The 24715-nt window shown below is 39.4% G+C and overlaps 1 protein-coding gene across 1 annotated transcript in view; it reads left to right on the top strand.

The window, feature by feature from the left end:
• Positions 1 to 24715, top strand: part of LOC114666327 (latent-transforming growth factor beta-binding protein 2-like) — a 418209-nt gene that overhangs the window by 41043 nt on the left and 352451 nt on the right. Inside the window, exon 2 of the mRNA XM_051919743.1 lies at positions 19183 to 19253. Coding sequence (XP_051775703.1) covers positions 19183 to 19253 — 71 coding nt within the window. The remainder of the gene's footprint in view (positions 1 to 19182; positions 19254 to 24715) is intronic.

Genomic DNA, 24715 nt, shown 5'->3' with positions numbered 1-24715 from the left:
CCCGGGTTCACTTCCCGGCGTCCTCCCTGCGTGGAGTTTGCATGTTCTCCCCGTGTCTGCGTGGTTTTCCTCCCGGTGCTCCAGTTTCCTCCCACAGTCCAAAGACATGCAGGTTAGATGGGTTGGCGATTCTAAATTGGCCCTAGTGTGTGCTTGGTGTGTGGGTGTGTGTGTCCTGCCATGGGTTGGCACCCTGCCCAGGATTGGTTCCTGCCTTGTGCCCTGTGTTGGCTGGGATTGGCTCCAGCAGACCCCCGTGACCCTGTGTTCGGATTCAGCGGGTTGGAAAATGGATGGATGGATGGATGTTATGAGAAGTGTTTATCCTATTTGTGAAGTAAAACGCCAAGCCTCGGTATTTTAATTACAATTCGATAGTTTTCAGGGCACTCTCAAATTTTCAGCTTTCAGCAGAACGAATTTCTATTATACTTTATGTGGGGAAAGATGATCGTCATCCTACACTGAAGTAAACTACATTTTGATGACAGTTATGTTGCTCTGAAACTAAGACTTAATGCATTTGAGCTAGTGCAGCCTTTGCCAGCGCTCAAATTGTGCACATTATTTTTCTCTTGAATGTATTTACTCATAACCTTCTGCTGAGTAATGACATCAGCTAGCCACTAAATATCAGTTAGTCAGTTATTCTTCTATAGCTTTCATCCTACTGAGAAAACGCACTGAGGGACATTACATAGTGAAAAGGATGCTCACAAATGGACCTGGATGAAAAGATATAGAGAATATACCACACATTGCTGAGAAACATTTCTCAACGTGTTGGTTATACAGTAGCAAAGCAGTTGTCGGACTATCTCGAACATTTTTTACAGTGTACTGTACTCGCAAGAGTTTTGGAGTGCAATTTTGAAAATTCTAGTGGAGGAAGTATTTTGATTTAACAGATCAGATTATACTGTACATGTGGGAAACCCTCACTTGTGTGGATTAAATGTTCTTCACCCATCTCTGATTTTCCTACAGTATATTCTCTTCTGTTTAGAATTTGCTGTGGAAATTGACTACTTTTTAAACTATTATCAAACTTTATTTGGATATTTGTACAGTAAAGCTATCTTATTTTTATCTGCATAAAACTACCATGTGGACTTGGCTGAGGAATCATAGCATCTGCTTCAAGTCTAGCCATAAGATCAATCTCATACTAAAAACTAACACTTAACCTCACAGCATGCATTTCACTAAAATTTACTGTAACCTTTAGCAGCACATTATATAGTACTTTATGAAAAGAAATAAACCAGGCCTAGCATAATCACTTTTAATTAATTGCTGATGTGAAAACTTTTATTATAGTTTTCATTTGGAGTCCATAAGGTGTATTTTATCATATAAACCTCTAAGGATTTTGATTTTCATAATTTTTATGTCAAAACAAAATTATCAGGAATGAACAAGAAAGAATACAGTGAGTCATACCTACAGTACCTTCAGGGAAGAGAGTCCCCAGCGTAGGACCTGGATGACTCTAGTACTACACTTGTTATGCAGAAACAGCAAGTCAAAATAAAAAAAGCAATCTGTTGAGCAAATGTTATAAACCTTTCATTTTTGTTACATCTATAACTGAATGTCCCATGGAGAATAAAGAAAACACTCCTGGTTGCCATGTGTCTAAATGTGTGTAGATAAACTGTGCATACTTCTTAGTGATACGCCTGTTGGCTAGACTTCTATCTGTCCATGCATGCTGAATATTTTACAATAATTGCTATTTTTTTGATAAATAGACAGTCAACATTACATATAATGTATTGTATTAGGTCATAAGTGTGTGTAGTATGGTAATGAATCTTAATATGTCTTAGTTTTCTAGAGCAAAGACAATAATCATTATCTGTTTTTAGCATTTGTTTGCAGCAATGGGATTGTGTTTGATTTATCATACTTCACAAAATGCCTATTTCTTCCTCGGCTATTAACAATATCTGTTGATATTCTTATTGGTGTATGAAAGCAGAGGCAGTGGTATCACCTCCTCCTGTCACTCAGCCATTATTTAATGTATATATGTTATAGAATGAAGTCCTATGCTATGGTTCAGAATGCCTCCTCATTTTTAAAAGATGAAAAAGAATAAACCTATTTAGTATGATAAATTCAAAATTAATATACTGTAAATAGGCAAAAACAAATTCAGTTAAATGTAAGATTAAGATATACACTGAAAGCATTATTATACCTTACAACACAGAAAAACAAATAGGTCTGACAAATGTGTGGAAACAATTCAGTCCATCAAACCTGTTTGGTTAAGAAGTATTTTAAGCTGCCCCAATATCTTGTCAAAAGTTGCAAGGTTTCTGTGTCGACTACATGACTAAGTCATTTGTTGCAGATTTCTATGGCACTTTATGTGCAGAAATGCTGCCAGGCTACTGTGTTAAATGTACATTTCCTTTAATTTTAAACACAAATATATTATTTACTATTTAAAGAAGGAACAACTCTGATTGATGAATTTTGTCAATGACTTTGAGAATTGTGAACACCCGTTTTAGGTGCTCATGCAGCTTTTTATGCTCAAAACTAAAGAAGTTTCATTCCCTTAATTTATTGAGAGTAAGATGTGCTCTTTAATCCAGAGATGCTGAGGAATTAAATAATTAACCATGTACGGAGCATTGTTCTCTTCATCTTTGCCTCCAGCCCACGAATTAACTTGCAATGCAATATGATACATCTTGAAATGAATTCATGATACAAGGAATGACAGAGAAAGGAAAATAGTGAATTCTAAACCAACTGGATCAAAATTTACATGATATACTGCATATTAGGGCAGCAACTAGCAGCTGTTTTGCTAATCCATTAGTTATCCATTTATTTTTTTGATTAAGTGGGGGTTTCAAAAAGTGATGTTTGTGCATAAATGCAAGCATTTTATTAAAAAGTTCAAAGGATTACTCCATGCACAATGCTCTCCTTTACAACAACAGTAGACTCAGTACAGTAGTATACTCTAAAATTACATTTGCCAAAAAAGAGCATAGCAACAAGTATTGTTGCTGTCTGTAAGTTCCAAATTTACACTTTCACAACTTGTGTCAACAGAACTCAACATCAAGATGTAGAAAGCCTAAATCACTGGTAAGCATCGACAAAAGTTGCTTAGAATATATTGTTTTATTTATTTTTTTGCTAAGACCGTGAAATGTATTGAGTGTCATAAAGGTCTTTGCAGTACAGCATCAACAACCTGGCCATCGCTGTTGTCTAGAAGAATACTGTTCAAATGTTTTGCATATTGGTGATGAGTCTGGTTCTGCACTGCCACATAAGGACTGAGAGCTGTCAGATGAAACAGAAGAAAGTGTCATTGAGAATGCTGCTGGATTTTAAATTTTAGGAATGTTTTTCTGCTTACTATGTACACTGATTGTTCTGGTAAAACATGACTCTTTCTAGCATCTGTCTATTGTGAAATAAAGGTGTCATTCATGCCGTAGAATCATTGAGACTGCTTCCTTGATGTAATGGTTCTACCTCAATCAATTTGTGTTGCATCAGTGGCACAGACCTAGACACGGGAGTTAGAGCTGATCTTATGTGTTCATACAAGTGACTCCATGACTCCACAGACAGTGTCTAGTAACAGAGACAAATTGAGAAAGAGAGAGATAAATGAGATCAGCATCTGCTGAGTGGACCCGAGTTTCCTTCAGTGACAGTAAGATGTCCCTGAATGCGCACACCAAAGTGGCCAAGAGGTCAGTTTCCAAGTAGAAATTTTCAAATGAATGGTCTTCCATGCACTTCCTGACATGGTGAAGTCTGTGGAAATGTCACTTTTTCTGATTAACACTGCTGTTATCAGACCTCTAGGTATTGGAAGATGGTACAGCACAAGAATACCAGTAGCAACTTTTTTGACACTGTTGAGTGTACAAGGGGAGGTGGGTTGGGGATCCTGATTCTGCATCTTGTTCAAGTCTGTTGTTTTAGCAGAGAATGCCTTCAGCACTACCGTAATTCCAATTTGATCCTGCAATGCTGAGAACAATAGCAACTCAATAAAGCAGAAGTTCACTTATAGTTGAGAGTTCATTTGTTGTTATAGCACATATTAATGAATCCTGCTCCTTAAGGTGTATCTCTGAAGGTTCCAAGAAGTGTTTCATGACATGGTATTAAGCATGTTTATATAGTAGAATCTTGATACAGTTGTTACACAGATACTGTTTGTGTCTGTTATAGTTTATTTTTATCTTAAATAGAAAAACACATTGAAAGATACAAGCAACCTCCTGGGCCATAGGCCATGGATAATGTTATATGCAAAGAATTGGTTGAAAAATGGTAGTACAGTCAATAACACTATAATACATTGTTTCAAACTGGCAATAAAATTGTTTCAAAACCTGGTAGTAAGGCTGTCCTCCTGGCATTGCAAGCAATCTTTTCTTCCATTTGGGAGACCGGCATCATCCCAACTGACTGGAAAACGGGACTTGTCGTCCCTATCTGGAAAGGGAAGGGTGATCGCCTGGATTGCAGCAACTACAGGGGAATAACACTGCTCTCAGCGTCGGGTAAGGTTCTTGCTAGGGTCGTCCTCAATAGGATCCGTGATCACTTGCTCACTTACCAGCGATCGTAACAGTCTGGTTTTACACCTAAGAAGTCTACCATCGACCGCATCCTGGCACTGAGGGTTCTCATGGAGTGCAAACGTGAATATCAGCAGTTTCTTTTCAGCCTTTGTCGATTTTCATAAAGCGTTTGACTCAGTTGATCGACCTGCCCTGTGGAACATCCTGAGGGTTCGCGGAATCTCCTCAAGGTTGCTGGATATCATGGCCGGCCTATACACTGGTACTGTGAGTACTGTGCAGAGTGGAGGCAGAATCTCTGTGTTTTTCCCAGTTGATTCCGGGGTTCATCAGGGGTGTGTTCTTGCTCCTACTCTGTTCAATGCTTGTATGGACTGGGTGTTGGGCAAGAAAGATTCACGGATCTTGGATTTGCTGACGATGCTGTGGTCTTCGCGGAGTCAATGGAGGCTGTGATAGGGGGGCTTGACAGACTGAACGAGGAGTCTGAGTGTCTCCAGATCCAGGCATTTAATGACCTCTTGGGCACAGCCATCAGCAGTGTCTTTTTGCGGAGAGAGTGTCAACCTTGTCGAGAGGTTTATTTACCTTGGCGGTGACATTCATGTCTCTGGTGACTCTTCCTATGTAGTCAGTAGATGGATCGGGAGAGCATGGGGGGTCATGAGGTCGCTGGAAAGAGGTGTGTGGCGCTCCCGATATCTATGCAAAAGGACGAAGGTCCAAGTCTTTAGAGTCCTGGTGCTTATTGTCTTGCTATATGGTTGTGAGACATGGACGCTATCCAGTGACCTGAGATGAAGACTGGACTCCTTTGGTACTGTGTCTCTCCGTAAAATCCTTGGGTACCGTTGGTTTGACTTTGTGTCGAATGAGCGGTTGCAGATAGAGGGTCATTTCCAGAGGGTGGGACTGGACTGCCTGGGGGGTTGCCAACCGGGATCCCGAGTTGTTTCGTCGTGTAGTGGGTGTGGCAACGCACTGTACCAGTGCATGCTCCCCGACTTGACTTGACTTGGCAATAAATTATATTATACTCACGCACTTTGTTAGATCTGTTCTTGTATTCTCTGCTTGATTCTACAAATGCTGTGTATCAGAACTAGTCCTATTTGGCTTCAGCTAGAGGATGTTTTTTTCATATAGTGTCTTTATACTACTTGGACCATCAAACATAACTTGAAATGGTGTGAAGGCGGTGTAAAATTCACATAGCTGCAGATTATTAGTGATAGTAGGTAAAGGAAGGATGGTTTTTTATAAGATAACATACAATAATTCTTGGACCCTTCGCACCAGGAGACCCTGATGATGGATTTTTGTTTACAAGAAGTTGTGCATGTGGTGTATGTCTAGTATTAAGTTCCCTATACACTCCATAAATAAACAGATTAAGAAAATGCATGGATGAGTGAACATTTAAAGGTGACCACAGTTTTAATAAGGAATGTTGCAAGAATATGAAGCATTCACTACTGTGTTCTGACAAGGAAATATTAATAGTTCTATAGCTTCAAATAAAATTAGGAAATGTCAGACAAATGTAAAGAGATGATGAAATATAACTTTCCTTGCCTTCAGTATAATTTTATCACCTTTAAACCTGATCTGTAATATTTCTGCTGTGATGTACACTGACCATTTAAATTTAAATTAACCATACGCAGATCCAGGAGGTTATTGTTCCAGCAAACCGGAAACTTGAGTTTTTATGGCAGTAATCATTTACTGATCCTATTCACAAATTTCATATTGAAATACAGTACTTTTAAGGGCAGAATTTTTCATTACTTTCTGTTTGGCAAGGCTGAAGTATTGTTACATTTCAGTAATAACATCATAAAACATAATGTGACTACTTAAACATAAAATTAGGGCAATTTATCTCTTTTAGCAGCATTCTCAAATTTAGTCCTGCAGGCCCCTTGTGACGGCAGCTTTCCATCTCCACCAATATCTTCTTTCAATTGGACTCCTATGTTAATAAAGGCAGCTGTAACTTCTCAGTCTGAGTGTGTTTTTTAAAATATCAATCCATAAATAACAAACTTGTCATGCTCACTTTTTACTGAATGAAGCAGGAATTTGTGTTATACTTTTTCATTAGCATTCATTTTTTGCCTTAAAATATATTTATTTTTAGTTTTCTGTTTATTTATGTCTTTATTTTCTAATGCAAATATAAGTGGGTAACACTTAAATAACTGCCTTTTGGCATTCAGTGTCATTTGCACCAGTGTTGATTTTTCCTCATCATCAATTGTGAAAAAGGTGCTATATAGGCGCCTGACCCGACACACATTCACATGGAGGCACGTGTAAAATAAACATTTATTTTTTTCTTCACCTGTGGACGCACGTCTTCCCCGTGTCCCACAGGCAGTACAAAGTTCCAAGCTGAAACACACAATACAGCACTCTTTCTCTTCCTCCACCACTATTCCCTGGCAACCTCGTCCTCCTCCTCCTGATTTTGGCTCCTAGAGTGGTGGCTGCTGGCCCCTTTTATAGTTCACCCGGAAGTGCTCCAGGTGCTTGATTGCCGTGCTCTGGTTGCACTTCCGGGTGTGGTGAATATGTTGCCCATACGGGCTCAGGAGTCCCAGCTGCAGCACCCCCTGGCTGGGCCTGCGGGACCCAACAGGGCTGCACCCAACTCCAATTCCCATGGAGCCCTGCGGGAAACAGAGGCACCGCTCCAACCCAGGGGGGGCAGCCATCTAGCGTCCAGGGGGAGGTATTGCACCATCCAGGGCTGCTCCCCCTGAATATAGAGTGCAGGGGCGTCCTGGCTGGGCATTGAGCCCGGCCGCCTGCCACACAATTGTCAGTATTCAGGTACTATTAAGAAAACAAACACAGAAAACGTGAATTAAAAAGAAAATCAATTAAGCATTTAAAAATATGACAAAAATATAAATATTTTAAATTCCTTATGAATATAAATCTGACATTAATGCACTTTTCTGAATGCAAAATAAGATGATAAATAAAAAGAACTGGTGATTAAACAAGGAGATCAATTAAAGGTAAAAATGCTTGGAAGAAGTGCATACAGCCACAGGGAGACCACAGGACTGAACTTTTGGCATATCATAAATTATAAAATGCAGTGTTGGTGTCCAGAGGCATTCAAAAAATGTGGTTTAGGGATCACATAATACAGTATGAAAACCTGACATGGTTCGTTTGACACAAGATGATTTATATATGAAAACGACAGCTTTACTACTCATATTTTTCAAAGGAATGTCAATTTTCTATATATGTTTTGTTGCTAAAATAAGACTGATTTTATGTTATAAATAAATTATTTTGTTTAATGAAATTTGGATGAGAGTGCCAACTCTGCTGAAAATACCCCAATATCTTGTATTTGACACGTACCTCTGGTCTCTGTATGAAGGCCTTGACATGTCATTATCCATTTTCATTAATACTCTGATTAACTTCCACATCCTAAATACATGCATGGTAGGTAAAAAGGTGACTTTAAAAGAGCTAGGAGTCTGTATTAGTGTATGCTGCAGTGGAATGGTGCTCCATCCAAGAGTGGCTACTGCTTTTCATTCAGGGCTGGCAGAATCATTTTTGGAATCCAGAAATTGCAAGGAATTAGTTATTTGAATAGCAATATGAAATAAATGTATGAATTACATTTTATGGGTACCAGATTTGAATCTCTGTCCACTTTGTAGAACTTTCTGGTTTCTCACATGTTCTTATAGGTTTTCACAGGTTTCTCTGATTTCCTTTCAAATCCTAATGATGTATTGGCAGTTCATGGGTTAGATGTAACAGGCCTGGTATTAATTACTTTATATTGGAACAACGTGGTTTAGAAAGCTGTAGGACAGACTGACAATATACATTTTGCATAACAAGTCTCTGGCTTAAAAAAACCGCCGGCTAAAGAGCCTCAGTCCTTCTAACAGGGCCTCTCTTTGGGCTGCATTCTTATGTGATAAAATAATCAATCACAAGCCAAGTGACATCCCAGAGATTGCTGTCCGAGGTGCAATGTAAATAGAAAAACTTGAACAAAGACATGTAACTCTGCAATTGGCAGCTTTGATGGACTAAACTTTACCCACTAGTCAACCAAAAGAATGGACTTAGGTGCACTCAGAAAAGATGTCTGTTCCTTCCTTTAAAAACCCTTTGCACTCCCAGATCTTCACTCATTCTATCAAGTGTTCTCAACCTGGCAGTTACTTCTCCTGTCCAAAGCAGGACATCATTGGCCATAAGGTATGGTCATAACAAAAGAAGGGTGGGGGAGTTTTCTGTATTGGTGCTGAACGAGGAGGCCATGAGTCAGAACCTTCCCCAGGTAAGCAAGTGAACAAGCAAGAGTGAGACTGTGTGTAAAATCCAAACATTTGCCTTGCTAATGATGGAAGCTGACAGAGCACCAGCTGACCTAGCAGATGGAATTTTGTTAGCAGCAGTGGACACTGTGTGTAAAAACATCAAATCTGCAGCACTGCCCACAACCAGGCGGTTCGAACAAGGTGATGAGGGAGATGAGCTTCTAAAACAAGGAAAGGAAAACACGCTGAAAGTCCAAACAAAGCATTACCTATGCCAGACCAGAAGTGCGCCTACTTTGATTCTGAGAACTATTAATTGTTACTTAATATACTAGATAAATCCAGCAAATGTATTATTTTTTTGGCATCAATGTAACTGAAAAGTATTTGTGAAGGATAACGTCTAGTTGTTATAAGTTGCTTCCTAAATCCAGTACGAAAGTGATGAGCAGCATCTCACGCACAAACATACTTAAATGTGTAAACCAGTGTAGACCATCAAATTAATGCAATCTTCATGGTGTAGGCACTAGAAACTTAACCACTAACTAAATAACTTATCCATCTTGATCACTGAATTGATAGAATTCATAAGTCATGTCCCTTTTTTCTAGGAGGAGATAAAAGTTTAAATAAGCTGTTGTAATTTTATGTTTTTTGTTATTGTTTTTCATCTATATATACCTCTAAATACAATATATATATATATATGTATATATATATATATATATATACAGTATACAGTACTTGTATATATTCATCTTCTGTTCTTATGTTATATATAGATTGTACTATTTTGTTTATTACTACAAGTGTGTTTGGATTGTTTGTTGAAAAATTGTCTATCACCATGATGAACCACAACAGAGAAAGTGAATGTGTTAAATGTAGACTTTCACTTATTTATTAACCTCATTCATAAATTCTATAGATATCTTCGTATTTCTGGTATCCTGGCTGCAAAGTGAAAATGAGATCTCTCACTCAACCTATATTAATTTGCCATTCCTTGGTGTGGGGCTGTCTTGTTAATTGTTCTCATTTATTAACCGAGTGATCAAATTAACCCTCTTCCTACAAAGGTGAATGAAAGAAATGACTGAGTGAGAGTGGGTGTGTTAGTGTGCCCCGTCCAGGATTTGTTTTTGTTTTGTGCCTGATGCAGACCTCATGCCACTGTATTAAAATATGCAGACTGAGAAGATAAAGGATAAAAAAATAATGTAGATTATTGTATCCTTCCTTAACTGTATTTACTTTAAAATTATGCTTATAAAAAATTAAAAACATCATTATTTCCCTTACAGATTCCCTTACAGAGAAACAGATTTAAAACATGAATTATCTTCAGAGCCTGGGGACTCAGAGGTGGGCTCCCCCATCTCTGGGACTGAGGTCACCGAGGTGGTCAAAAAACTCCTTGGTGGGCAGGGCCCCGGGGGGTGGATGAGATACGCCCGGAGTTCCTCAAGACTCTGGATGTTGTAGGACTGTCTTGGCTGACACGCCTCTGCAACATCGCATGGACATCAGGGACAGTGCCTCTGGATTGGCAGACCGGGGGTGGTGGTCCCCCTCTTTAAGAAGGGGGAATCGGAGGGTGTGTTCCAACTACAGAGGGATCACACTCCTCAGCCTCCCTGGAAAAAGTCTATTCAGGGGTCCTGGAGAGGAGGGTCCGTCGGATAGTCGAGCCTCGGAATTCAGGAGGAACAGTGTGGTTTTCGTCCCTGGTCGCGGAACAGTGGACCAGCTCTATACCCTTAGCAGGGTCCTGGAGGGTGCATGGGAGTTTGCCCAACCAGTCTACATGTGTTTTGTGGACTTAGAAAAAGGCATTCGACCGTGTCCCCTCGGGAATCCTGTGGGGGGTACTCCGAGAGTATGGGGTACTGGCCCCCCTGATAAGGGCTGTTCAGTCCCTGTACGATCGGTGCCAGAGCTTGGTCCGCATTGCCGGCAGTAAGTCGAACCCGTTTCCAGTGAGAGTTGGACTCCGCCAGGGCTGCCCTTTGTCACCGATTCTGTTCATAACTTTTATGGACAGAATTTCTAGGCGCAGCCAGGGTGTTGAGGGGGTCCGGTTTGGTGGGCTCAGGATTGAGTCACTGCTTTTTGCAGATGATGTTGTCCTGTTTGCTTCATCAGGCCGTGATCTTCAGCTCTCTCTGGATCGGTTCGCAGCCGAGTGTGAAGCGGCTGGGATGAGAATCAGCACCTCCAAATCCGAGACCCATGGTCCTCAGCCGGAAAAGGGTGGAGTGCCCTCTCAGGGTTGGTAGCGAGATCCTGCCCCAAGTGGAGGAGTTCAAGTATCTCGGGGTCTTGTTCACGAGTGAGGAAGAATGGAGCGTGAGATCGACAGGCGGATCGGTGCGCATCCGCAGTAATGCGGGCGTTGCATCGGTCTGTCGTGGTGAAAAAGGAGCTGAGCCGCAAGGCGAAGCTCTCAATTTACCAGTCGATCTATGTTCCTACCCTCACCTATGGTCATGAGCTATGGGTAGTGACCGAAAGAACGAGATCGCGAATACAAGCGGCTGAAATGAGTTTCCTCCGCAGGGGTGTCTGGGCTTTCCCTTAAAGATAGGGTGAGAAGCTCAGTCATCCGGGAGGGGGCTCAGAGTAGAGCCGCTGCTCCTCCGCATCGAGAGGAGTCAGATGAGGTGGCTCGGGCATCTGATCAGGATGCCTCCTGGACGCCTCCCTGGTGAGGTGTTCCGGGCACGTCCAACCGGGAGGAGGCCCCGGGGAAGACCCAGGACACGCTGGAGGGACTATGTCTCTCGACTGGCCTGGGAACGTCTTGGGATTCTCCCGGAAGAGCTAGAAGAAGTGGCCGGGGAGAGGGAAGTCTGGGCATCTCTGCTCAAGCTGCTGCCCCTGCGACCCGACCTCGGATAAGCGGGAGACAATGGATGGATGGATGGATTATCTTCATCAGTTACCACTTGACTGGAATGTAGGTCTCTGTTCTCCAATACTAAACACCATGAACATCGACACATCAGACTTTGTTGCATTGTGTGTGCCGGGGCTAATCAGGTTTCCTTAGAGGGCTATATATGGATATTAAGTAACTTAATGGGACCTTGTTCTTTTTCCCCTAACTATTGTGTTAGGTTTAGGTCACCTTAGGAAATTTTGCAAGCAAAATGGATGAGGTTGTGATGATATTATGATGGGTACAGAGCAGAGGTGTGACCAGAACATCATGTGTGGGTGGGCATTTGGCTTGTCTGGGGGGGCAAAAAATATCCATCCATCCACCCTTCCCCATTTTTGTAGGGGGGGGTTAAATAATAATAACAACAAGTTTTATATAACATATGAAAGCAAAAGTTCATAAATCATAAACTATTGTTCAATAAAATTAACAGAGGCAATGGAACTTGTATTATTATTTTTTGTGAACAAATATAGAACTACATCTACAAGGTAAATATCAATAAAGTCAAATGTATAAAACATACAGTATGAGAGCAAGAACAGAAATGTGGCTTATTGTAGTCATGGGAGGCTATAGGACATCAGTTTCCAGTGTTTAACCTGGATATTATCTACAGGACCAGTCTGCGGTTACTCTTGGCAAATTCTGAAATAAATTCATTCATGTCTAGGTTTTCTGTGATGTTTTTCTCATGTGCCAGAATGACTACATTTCTCTTCCTTGAATGCAGCATTGTTCGGCAGAGTGGAGTGAGAATGCGGTTCAAAGTAGAGAAAGAGCTTTCGCATGCAGCTGAAGACACACCAATGATGAGTGCTGTGACATACAGCGAATGCAACAAAGAATCCACTGCATGTGCTTGTAGAATTGCATTGGCTGGTTTCAGCAGACCAAGCACATGAAGGAGGAATTTTCCTGTATTGAAGAAATTCTGCTTTTTTAATTGGGTCAAAAGACCACATGTCTCTATGCAAATGTCAAAAGGGGCAGTGTCAGCCTCTGCTACCTCTGAGAGAAGCCCCCTTATAGCTTCCTCATTGTTGACAATGGACTTTGTGACATCATAATGACTGGTCCATTGTTTTTCTATAAGTCTTTTCAGTGTGGGTGTATTGTATGTGTGTGAAACATAATGTCTGTGACAAAATGTGTTCAATGAATTTGACCAGTCAAAGAACTTCTTAGCCAGAGGTTCTGATTCCATTACATGTATCACTTCTAAATGGAGCTGGTGGTTATAGCAGTGTACATATGGAATGTACTTACCAACTTTGTTTTGTAACAAAGCCTGGACACCACCCCTTGCCCCAGACAGGACAGAAGCACCATCAAAACACTGCCACACTAAATTGTCTGGGCTGTAACCTAGCTCAGAGAGATGTGACAGAATTTGGTTACAAATATATTCAGCATCAAGCTAATTTAGTTCAATTAAGTCAATCAGGTGTTCTTCAGGGATGGAGTTCTGGACAAATCTAATCACTACAGACAAATTCTCAATGTTACAGCGATCCCTGGTACCATCACTTTTAATGCAAAGTCCAGGAGAGTCAGCTTTTTCATATTTGGTCCTGATATCTTTTACCACCATTTTGGCAAGAGTCTCAATTATCCATCCATCCATCCATTCTCTTCCGCTTATCCGAGGTCGGGTCGCGGCGGCAGCAGCTTGAGCAGAGATGCCCAGACTTCCCTCTCCCCGGCCACTTCTTCTAGCTCTTCCGGGAGAATCCCGAGGTGTTCCCAGGCCAGCCGGGAGACATAGTCCCTCCAGCGTGTCCTGGGTCTTCCCCGGGGCCTCCTCCCGTTTGGACGTGCCCGGAACACCTCACCAGGGAGGCGTCCAGGAGGTATCCTGATCAGATGCCCGAGCCACCTCATCTGACTCCTCTCGATGCGGAGGAGCAGCGGCTCTACTCTGAGCCCCTCCCGGATGACTGAGCTTCTCACCCTATCTTTAAGGGAGAGCCCAGACACCCTGCGGAGGAAACTCATTTCAGCCGCTTGTATTCGCGATCTCGTTCTTTCGGTCACTACCCACAGCTCATGACCATAGGTGAGGGTAGGAACATAGATCGACCGGTAAATTGAGAGCTTTGCCTTATGGCTCAGCTCCTTTTTCACCACGACAGACCGATGCAGAGCCCGCATCACTGCGGACGCCGCACCGATCCGCCTGTCGATCTCACGCTCCATTCTTCCCTCACTCATGAACAAGACCCTGAGATACTTGAACTCCTCCACTTGAGGCAGGATCTCGCTCCCAACCCTAAGAGGGCACTCCACCCTTCTCCGGCTGAGGACCATGGTCTCGGATTTGAAGGTGCTGATTCCCATCCCAGCCGCTTCACACTCAGCTGTGAACCGATCCAGAGAGAGCTGAAGATCACAGCCTGATGAAGCAAACAGGACAATATCATCTGCAAAAAGCAGTGACCCAATCCTGAGTCCACCAAACCGGACCCCCTCAATACCCTGGCTGCGCCTAGAAATTCTGTCCATAAAAGTTATGAACAGAATCGGTGACAAAGAGTCTCAATTATTTCATTTTGAATTACATTGGATGTGTATTTTGTGTTGTCTGGGATGTATTTTACAATTTCTTCAAGTTTGGCATCTTTTTTGATTGTGTAATCAAAGCACTTAAGGAAATAGTCCCTCCTCCCCACATTCGTGATTGCGACCACGCAGAGCCAGTTCATTGACTGCAAGGAACTGAACGGCCTCCCCAATGCTTTTCACATAATATCTATTGTTTTCTATCTGGGTTGGACACAGTAGTTGAACTATGCATTCACCCGTCTCTGCCCGGCGCCGACACTCTTGCCATGCAGACATGGCTCTGACATGCAGGATACTAGACGCGTGTTTGTGGAAGCCGCCACCGTCTTTTTCTAGAGCTTTTTTCCAATTAGTGTAGCTGTGTTTGGTGAATATGTCCTCGCCGTCTGAATTGGAAACACTAAATTTGCGGCAGGCAACGCAAAAGCTGGCATCATGGACAACAGAATATTCAAGCCGTGGTTGAGACTGATACCAGCTTGCACTAAAACATCTGAGTGTCTTTCCGAATGCGCGCTTGGGATAATTAATTAAAATGGGCTGGGATGGACTATCCATTATTTAAGTAAGGCAGACCGGGCTGTATATTTTGTTGAAGGCAGAGGTTTGGAGTACCTGACACGGGCGCAGAGCTGGAGGATTGTGTAGGCTTATCTACATCTTTTGGAGTTTCAGTTCCCGACGTGGGTGCGCTGTGCTCCGTGTTGGTAGCAGCGGTGCTGGGCTCAACCGTGGAGCCAGTAGCTTGCAGAGGGACAGAGGTTGAAGATGTCTGCTTTTAATAAGCCACTAATGCATAGCCTTTGGTGTTACTAACCAGAAAATTAAAAAGAAGAATGGAACGTATACACTGTTTTAATTAAAGAATGCGGTCAACAGGTTCAAAACGTGCTGCAAAATGTGCGGCAAAGTCAACTATGAGCAGCACGGTGCCTGTGGAGGAGACACTGCCGGATATGCCGCAAATTCAAACGGGCCGATTGGAAAGCAACTCAGTTTTGAAGATCAAATGTTATTCTTCTCCAGAGTTTTCATTGGACAGACAGAGCATTTTGCAGGGGGGGCACGGCTTGTCTCATGGGGGGGGGGGGGGGGGGGGTTTGGGGCAGTGCCCACCCCAGCCCTCCCCGTGGTCACGCCTCTGGTACAGAGGGTGGTGCTGAGGTTGAGATTTAGAGCAGCTGCAGCAATTGATAGTATTAGCTTTCATTTTCTTATTTTTTTGTGTGTTTGAGTGTGTTTTAACAAATCCGGTAAAGTTAACTAAATGTCTCTAGACAATGAGAGGAAACTCTGGCCTAATTTATAGGAATAAGAATGATGCAAACTTTGAATGCATAATTATTTCCCAATAGTTCCCTCAAGTGACTTAAAAATGTCTGTACACACAGGTAAATGTTCCTAAATCCTACCTTCTTGATCTGTATATAAAAAAAAAAATCATCCTAAATTTGTGAATGAGCATGCTGTCTCTGCCCAAAGAATGGCCTCAAATATTCATATATTTTAAGAAGTAATGCCACATTAATGGCAAGAAATCATGCATGGTTAACTCTATTCAAATGGCAGGTGATCTGAATATTTATTGAATGTTGATTTTTCCAATCACTGAAGGTGCTCGTGTGGGCACATAGGTACTGCACAAATCACATTTGCAAATCCTGAATTCTGGTCATATCCCTTCTTAATTGAACCTTGATATCTGAACTTTTGAGACATGCAAATGATAATCTTCATGACATTTTCAGCTGAGGGTAAGCTGAGGACTACCAGTCTGTCTGTAAGTCAAATCTAAAAGACACCTGTTTTAAAGAATTTATTCACTGAAAGACCCAGCACCTTCAGTGATTGTGCATAGTAGAGCTCTTAACAATGGGACATATCTGTTGGCAGAGATCCAGATAGTAGATATATGGGCTCATGAGCCACTGTCGAGGAGTGAAAAAGTCTTCCTGAACACTCCACATAATATTGTATTTGGCAAAAGCCTCTCGAAGAGCCAGTGTAGCCATGGCTCCTTACTTTATAAAGATTTCTCTTCATACATATGCCAAGACTTGTACTGGCATCTGCTCTTTTTCCTCCAAAGACATAAGACTTCTTCTTGAGCAATTCTTTTTTTTTGGCCTTTTAGGTTTTGCTTTTTGGTTTTGACCATTGATCATTACAACTTCATAAGTCTTACTTATCTGCTTTTGTTTAGTTTGACCTGTCAAATATAGAGTTTAAAATTAGGCTTGTCTGACTACTGTTTTGGTATCTCCTCTTTAAATAACTTCTCACCACTTGCAAATTCTGCATGATTACTCCTTGTAAGACTGTACAAGTATAAAACTGAATGTCATCTCATAGTTTTCCTAAGTTAGGTGTTTAAAAGTAACTTGTTTGATTATTTGAATACATTTAAGTAAATTTATGGTTTTTGGATGGGCACAGTGGGTAGCTCTATTGCCTAACAGCTCCAGAATCCTGGATTACATTTTTGGAGTATACATAGTCTGTGTGAAGTTTGCTGTTTTCTAATCACATGTGTAGTTTGTATTTTTCTCCATTTTCTCCTGTTTGTTTTTATCTTCTACAAGACGTGTGTCATTTAACTGGTGAATATAACTTGCCTGGTGTGGGTATGTAGATATGTGGTTTCTGTAATGGACTGACATGCGATTTATCAAGCTGATTCAGCGATGAAACACTTTCTATCAGGCATTGCAGTTTAGATACCCAAAAATGTTTTCACTAAAAATAGATACATCCAAGAAAAGTTTGTTTATTCTTTAAATTATACTAAATACCAAATTAAAAAATTTAGATAAACATGTAAGTTGTTGATTTTCTTATTTTCACAGTTTCAATTTGTTACCATCAAAAAAAATTTGGTGAGGGCCGGTGAAAGAAAAATTAACTGCTTGCAAGCTACTTAGGGTTCATAGCTGACAAAGCCGTTTTGTATAACGGCAGGTTATTCATACAGGCATCTGTCATAAGACAGGGTGCAGTAAGCTGACCTAGGACAATTTCCAATTTCTTTAGGAACGCATCTATTTGACACAGGAAAGATAACCTTTCCTTCTTTAGGGTCTATCTGACAAGTAAAAAAAAAAAAATAAGAACAGATGGCCCATTAGTGTAATAGAATAAAATGCTTAAGTAAACAATATGTTTTTTTCGATAAATAAGGGGAAGGGGGAGGAAGAGAGAAATTATAAAAAGCCAATCGAATAATGGAACTTTGCTTTTCTTCCTTGCAACGTAGAATCCATGTACTCATCTATGACTGAATTAAAATCTAATTGATTGAACTATTCCTGTCTTCCTCGGGGGGGGTTCTTCCACAGGTCCAATATTTGTTTACTGTATGTATTCATGCTTTAGCATTAACCTCCTCAAGAGACATCATTTTTATATTCTCTCAGACTAAGCCATCCCATTAATACTGTACCTGTATATGTGTACCTACTTGTAGATTTTCCTTTTTTTCCCCACCGGGGTTAAAATTGATAGTATACAGTGAGCACACATTAAAGATCTACAGAGCAAGGGATGAAGAATCAATCAAATTTGTAACATAGTTAGAGAAGTATGAGTGAGATGTTTTTCATTTATTACATTGTAGGCAGAAGAATGGAGAATTAAGATCTTGACATTGTCGAGATTTCAAATAAAGTACTGCACCCTTATACTTTGTTGTCACAACTTGTGATAGACCATTGTCCTGTCCATCCAAGTTACACTGTTGTCTTGTATCCATTGCTCCAGGATAGGCTGGCTTCCTGTGTTTCTAAATTGATTTAAGGAGAAGAACACATTGAGATGTACTGAATGTAAATTGATAGTAACCTTCAGTCTTTCCTGGCAGCAAAGACAGAAATTAACCCAGGTTATGGTATCAGTGTAGTGCAGAACAGAGTTATGCCATATTGTTACAGGAAAATGTGTATTCATGCAGCTGTTTTTTAGGCTGCTTATCGAGGTCAGAGTTGTGGGGAGCAAAGTGAACAGAATGCCAAGGGGTTTTTATGTGTAAGAGGAAAGTTGGAATACCAGGAGAAAAAAACATGGTAGGACATGGGGAAGATATGCTGGCTGAAATTATTTATCATATAATTAATGTGCATTAATACATGTTTATTTTGTTCATTTAAAAATATAAATATTTCAGATTTCATGAATTTATGTTTTTGTCAGTTTTGTCATTTCATATTTTTTCCGATTCTAAGTAATATTTTTAAAACAAATGTGGGATTTTTGATTTACATTTGATAAAGTGTTTACCCAATGTTATTTCTTATATCAAGATATATGTCATTTTTTTTTTATTTATTTTTTTTTTAGAGATAGCACATGGACAGGTTAATGGCTTGCCAAACATCACGTTAGTGATTATTAACTATCCATTTTAAGGATTAGGAAGTTCCTTGTTTTCAGTCTGTACTTTGTTAATCCAAAGATTTCAGTCTTTATAGATGTATATTCATTAATTTGCAGATTAGCTTTATATTGCTTACAATACCTTGTTCTAACTGGGATGGAAATGCCAACCAGAAGAACCAGTAAAAACGTTCTGAGAGATTTTAGAATATTAGCTAAAAGGTGAGGTAACCTGATTTTTATTTAATTATATTCATCTGTTCATAGGATGGACAGACTTTTCTTTTAAAAACATCTAATAGTAGACATGTTTTTCACTTTATATTGCAACTGTAAAATTCAGTAGTATTTTTAATGTGTACTGATCTAGGAAAAAAGCTCAAGAGTTTGTTTTCTTTTTTGTACTTCTTAGGCCTAATGTCTGTGGAGGACATTGCTGTTCAGGATGGGCTGTAGCTCCTGGTTCAAACAGATGTATAAAGCGTGAGTACATGAAAAACTACTGCATGCAACTTTTTCTTTACAGGTCCAGATGTTGGGCATTCATGTACCTTTTGGCAATAGTGTTATTTTAATTGACATTTTGTGGAAATGAGTTTCTTTGGAGTGGTGACAGGATTTCAGTGTTTGTTTAAATAGCAAACTGAATATCCTGCAGACATTATTTCACTTAACAGCTTAAACACAGGCATAGGCAGCTCCTGTCCTTGGGATCTGCAACATCATTTGATTTTTCTCTTTGCTTTCGTATGTTTCAGTTTTTTCACCCATGCATATTTTTAAATTTTTTTTCCTCACAGAAGAAAATTGGGGAGAGGCCTAGAGCCCAACCTATTTAAAATATATCTCTTAATTTTTACATGAACATTGTCAGCAGGATTAAACATTTTATAAATGGTATGCAAACCAAAAGCACATTTGTCTATTAGTACTGGTCATTTTATATAACTATGTACCTGTATAAGCTTTACTAATTGCTTTCTGAAAATTTGCTTGTGAACTACTACAATTACACGGGTTTATTATAACTGTATTACATGACTGTCTAACTTCTGTATTCCAAGTACATAGTGTTTTCTTTTTTCTATTTTATAAAAATATAGTTTAAGTCATTTTATTAATTGACTTTGTAACATTGATACGTTTAAAGCCCCAGAGATTCTGACTATTTAAATGATGTTAAGGAAGGTCAATGTTCTTTGAAGTGTCAGGAGTTGCATACTGCTTATGGCAATACACTGAGAAAAGATATATAGTAATTTAACTTTGAAATTAGGAACATTTGGAAATTTTGTGGATGTTAAAAAATCTTAAAGAGTGATTAAAAGTTGGAAGATTTGTCAAAACTAAACAAGTTTGACTGAAGAGAAACTGCAAGTAATGCGTAAAACAAATGGCTACTTCCTCATCAGGTTTTTCCAACCCTAAAGTGGAATGGCACCTATATCGACCTCACCTTTTTACAAACTAATCACCATTAAGGATGAAAGTAAATCTGAGAAAAGAATATTTTTTGGGAATAAAGATTCCCAAAAATGCAGAATGTTAGAGCAAAAATACTTGTACTAAGAAATGAATTTAGGGAAATGCGAAAATTAAATGTGTCATACTGCAAAAATAAATGGAAGGTATGGCTTATGTAAAAGAATAAAGACAATATGCATATATGAAAAAAATGATTACTCAGGGATATTTAGAAAAGAATTATTGAAAAGGAGCATAAAACAGGAACTAAATGAAAAAAAAAAATGTTGCACTTGTTTTTAGAAATGACAAAATAAATGTTATGCCTGAAGCAAAACCTAAAAAAAGGCCCACGGTTTAGTATGCGGTTGTCCAATGTGCTTCAAGCACTATAGATAATAAGCCTCTTGGATCTGTGGAAATTTTATCAGTAGTGTGGAAAACATTGCATTCAGATGGTAGAAGGCCATGGTGACTAGAAAGTTGCAAATGAGGTTTGAGTTCACAGGAGGGTTGATAAAATTGGTTCCAGTAAGTACAGACAAATGCGCCTTACCTGTGTTCTGTAAAATATATTTAAGGCTGTTTTATTAATAACATAACACTCTCAAAACTATTTAATTTAATTTAGAGTCATGGAGAGGCCAGAGCCTTTCCTGGCTACAAAACAGCACTGGGCAGGGTGTTAGTCTGTTACAGTTATACACTGACCCACACAGCCGCACTCACACTAGGTCAGATGGAAATCGCTAGTCAACCTAAATAGCAAGCCTTTGGGGATTTGGAAGGAAAACCAGAGTGCAGACATGGGGAGAATGTGTAGACTCCTCACAGACAAAGACCAGGTATGGGATTTAAAGCCAGTAGAATGGAGCTGTTCAGCGGCAGCTGTTTTGCAAACATTTACCAGCATAAGTAATTATAGTTGCACAAAGTGTTTAAATTTCAGCCCACTGCTAGAGCACATAAAATAAGAAATTTCCAGTTAGTGTATGCTTTAATGTGTCATTTGTGATATTCACAAATTCACTAAAATCTTTGCCAGGCTCTGTAACATATGGTTGAATATCCTGATAAATGAAATATTCATGTACTTGGTTATTTGTTTTTTTTAAGTCACTTATTACTTTTCCGTTCATGAATGTCCACTTTGTTTGTCCTTTGAAAACACTTAGATCTGAGGTGCAATAAAATAGTAGGAGGTCTTCTATCTTGACAACCACAACAAAAATGACAGAAATATGTATGCACAATTTTCCTTTGAAAATTTTAGTGCCTTTTAAATCACCTTTTTTAAGCACTGTTTCAACATTGATGATATTCATTTTAATTTCCTCAGCTAAAACTTTTACAGTACTGTTAAGTATATCTCCCAGCATGACAGGAACATTTACTGCTGTCTAATTAACTGTTCAGTGTGGGAAACTGATACATGCTTGAAACAGTGAGGTGTACTTTAAAATAATAATTTAAATCATCTCCACTTTGCAACGACTGCGGTGAAAAAAAGAAAAATGATTCATTCTTCTCCAACTATATGCAGATTACCGATTTTGCTACTGGCAATACACTTTAGCTCCTATCACTGAGGCTCTCTAGTAAAAGAAATACTACAAAATTCATTTATTCAGTGATTAATTTAAGGTACTGTAACTCTCCAATGTGTCAGTTTCATGCTGACTGGCGCATGCTGAGAGGTGCACTGTGACCCTTTGAATTGGAAGCTGAGTCTCAATGTTGGAAAGTTGAAAGTTGCAACATCATTCCTTATGAGACAGTCTGGGAACCAAAATGGAGCCATATTTATATGTATATTAAAATATCTTTTATTACTGTCTGCAGTCCAAAAGAGCAATCCAATAAAAGACACAAGTTCAGAATAAACAGACAAGCATAGGAAAAACATAAATGAAAACTGTTAAAGTAGAATATAAAAGTTATCCAAAAATGCATAAAACAATAGAGTGAGGTTTACAAAAATCATACTCTTATTTTATGTTGTATGTTTACATAATGTTGTTTAGGTAATGTTGTGTTCTGATTATTTTTGCATTTCCTAGCATGCTACCTTTATTTTGTTGTAGTCAGTAAATTTTTTATTGTGATTCTGACAATCCTGACTATTTACTTTTTCTTTTGTGTATTTGGTATTTTGTTTCAGTCCTTAAATGGCTGTAGCCAAATTGTTTACTTTCACTACATGCCTGTTGCCAGTCACATGACACATTATGTCATCACTCAGATGCTAAATAACATGGGGGCACACATCCTCAGGCATTATAACTTTTGATCTAGTTGCTAAAGCAATCCTTCACAGTGATAATTAGGAAAGGCTAACCCAAGATACCCACTGGATATTTAGTTTCATGAATCTTCTTGTTGTACTTCGAGTTTGGTTTAGTGCCTTTTCTTTTGGCAATCATTCTTGTTTGATTCTTATGGTATTTCTGACCCCTGGCTGTTTTCCTGCATACCTATTCTTATCTTATCATCTACCATATTTACTACTCTAAATTTCCTGTTGGACACTCATTTTTTCCACTATACTTATAACAATATAATTTCACCTGTATTTCATGTATTTGCTTTCTACTGGTACTGTCATTTTGTATTTTTTTTTTTTTGCATGGTCTCCTCTATTTTGTATTTTTGCATGGTTCTTAATCCATGACGTTTGCCATCATTGATGGCCATTTGCATTAAGATGTGTCTGAATTTTGATGCAAAGTAAGGAAACAATTTAGTTAAAAGATGCTGTTTTTGAGAATACAGTGATCCCTCGCTATATCGCGCTTCGCCTTTCGCGGCTTCACTCCATCGCGGATTTTATATGTAAGCATATTTAAATATAAATCGCGGATTTTTCGCTGCTTCGCGGGTTTCTGCGGACAATGGGTCTTTTAATTTCTGGTACATGCTTCCTCAGTTGGTTTGCCCAGTTGATTTCATACAAGGGACGCTATTGGCAGATGGCTGAGAAGCTACCCAGCTTACTTTTCTCTCTCTCTCTCTCTCTCTTGCGCTGACTTTTTCTGATCCTGACGTAGGGGGATTGAGCAGGGGGGCTGTTCGCACACCTAGACGATACGGACGCTCGTCTAAAAATGCTGAAAGATTATCTTCACGTTGGCTACCTTCTGTGCAGCTGCTTAAAAGCACGAAGGGCACGTATTGATTTTTTTATCTGTCTCTCTCTCTCTCTCTCTCTGTCTGCTCCTGACGGAGGGGGTGTGAGCTGCCACCTTCAACAGCTTTGTGCCGCGGTGCTTCGCATACTTAAAAAGCCAAACAGCCCTATTGATTTGTTTGCTCCTTTGAACAGGAAGATATGTTTGCATTCTTTTAATTGTGAGACAGAACTGTCATCTCTGTCTTGTCATGGAGCACAGTTTAAACTTTTGAAAAAGAGACAAATGTTTGTTTGCAGTGTTTGAATAACGTTCCTGTCTCTCTACAACCTCCTGTGTTTCTGCGCAAATCTGTGACCCAAGCATGACAATATAAAAATAACCATATAAACATATGGTTTCTACTTCGCGGATTTTCTTATTTCGCGGGTGGCTCTGGAACGCAACCCCCGCAATGGAGGAGGGATTACTGTTATTTTTCCTTTAGAATCTTTTGGTTGTGGCACTAATTTTGTTAGTGACATTGTATTTGGGGATCTTCCTTAAAACTTGAGAAATGATCTGTGTTTTTTTTCTTAGTTTTTTATCTTTAGCTATGTCTGACTACTCTGACACTAGTTTAACTAATTCCAATTCTTATCCTTTCATTTGTCAATCACCTATGTTCTAATTAAAATAAGCCATGGGTAAAATGTATCATTTTCTCTACTTGATTGAAAATGTACCCAACAAACACAAGTAAATGTTGTTATTTATTTAAATTTGGACCCAACATATCTGCATGGATTAACTATTCTACATGAGACCTGAAGATTCAGCTTGCATAAGTAATATACTGTAAATTCTTAATTGGTGGTTTATAGTGTAGAACCAGCAAGGAATGTCCTTTTAACACAGTAAGACAGTAACATATAAACAAAAATGCAGGAGTCAAATGTCAGGAAAACCAAAAATCAAAATCATAAATCAAACACACGGGAATCCAATCAAGTCAATGCTGAAACTTTTTTGATTGTTTATACTGCTGTGTGTAGTTCCCCAGCTGCATAATCAGGTGGCCCTACCTCCTCTGACTCCACAAGTAAGAATCAGGGCAGAAGATAAATAAAACTGCATATATTCTTACAGTAATGCAAATAGAATTAATCACAAAATAGACAAAATATTTGAAAAACAACAAGAAAAAAAAAAACTAAATACATTGAAAAAACACTTTAGTCATGACAGTGATGGTATAAAGGAAAGTGTCACTGACTTCCTGATGTGTGGAGTGTGGATTTCTTGGAATCTTGAATCTTTTGTGGTTTTAGTTAATGAATCTTGTTGGACATTGAGACTTCTGTGTGGATTTTT

This window comes from Erpetoichthys calabaricus, chromosome 16 (assembly GCF_900747795.2).
Source record: "Erpetoichthys calabaricus chromosome 16, fErpCal1.3, whole genome shotgun sequence".
NCBI lineage: Eukaryota > Metazoa > Chordata > Cladistia > Polypteriformes > Polypteridae > Erpetoichthys > Erpetoichthys calabaricus.
The sequence above is the reverse complement of the archived record's forward strand: the minus strand, read 5'-3'. Positions and strand labels throughout refer to the sequence as shown.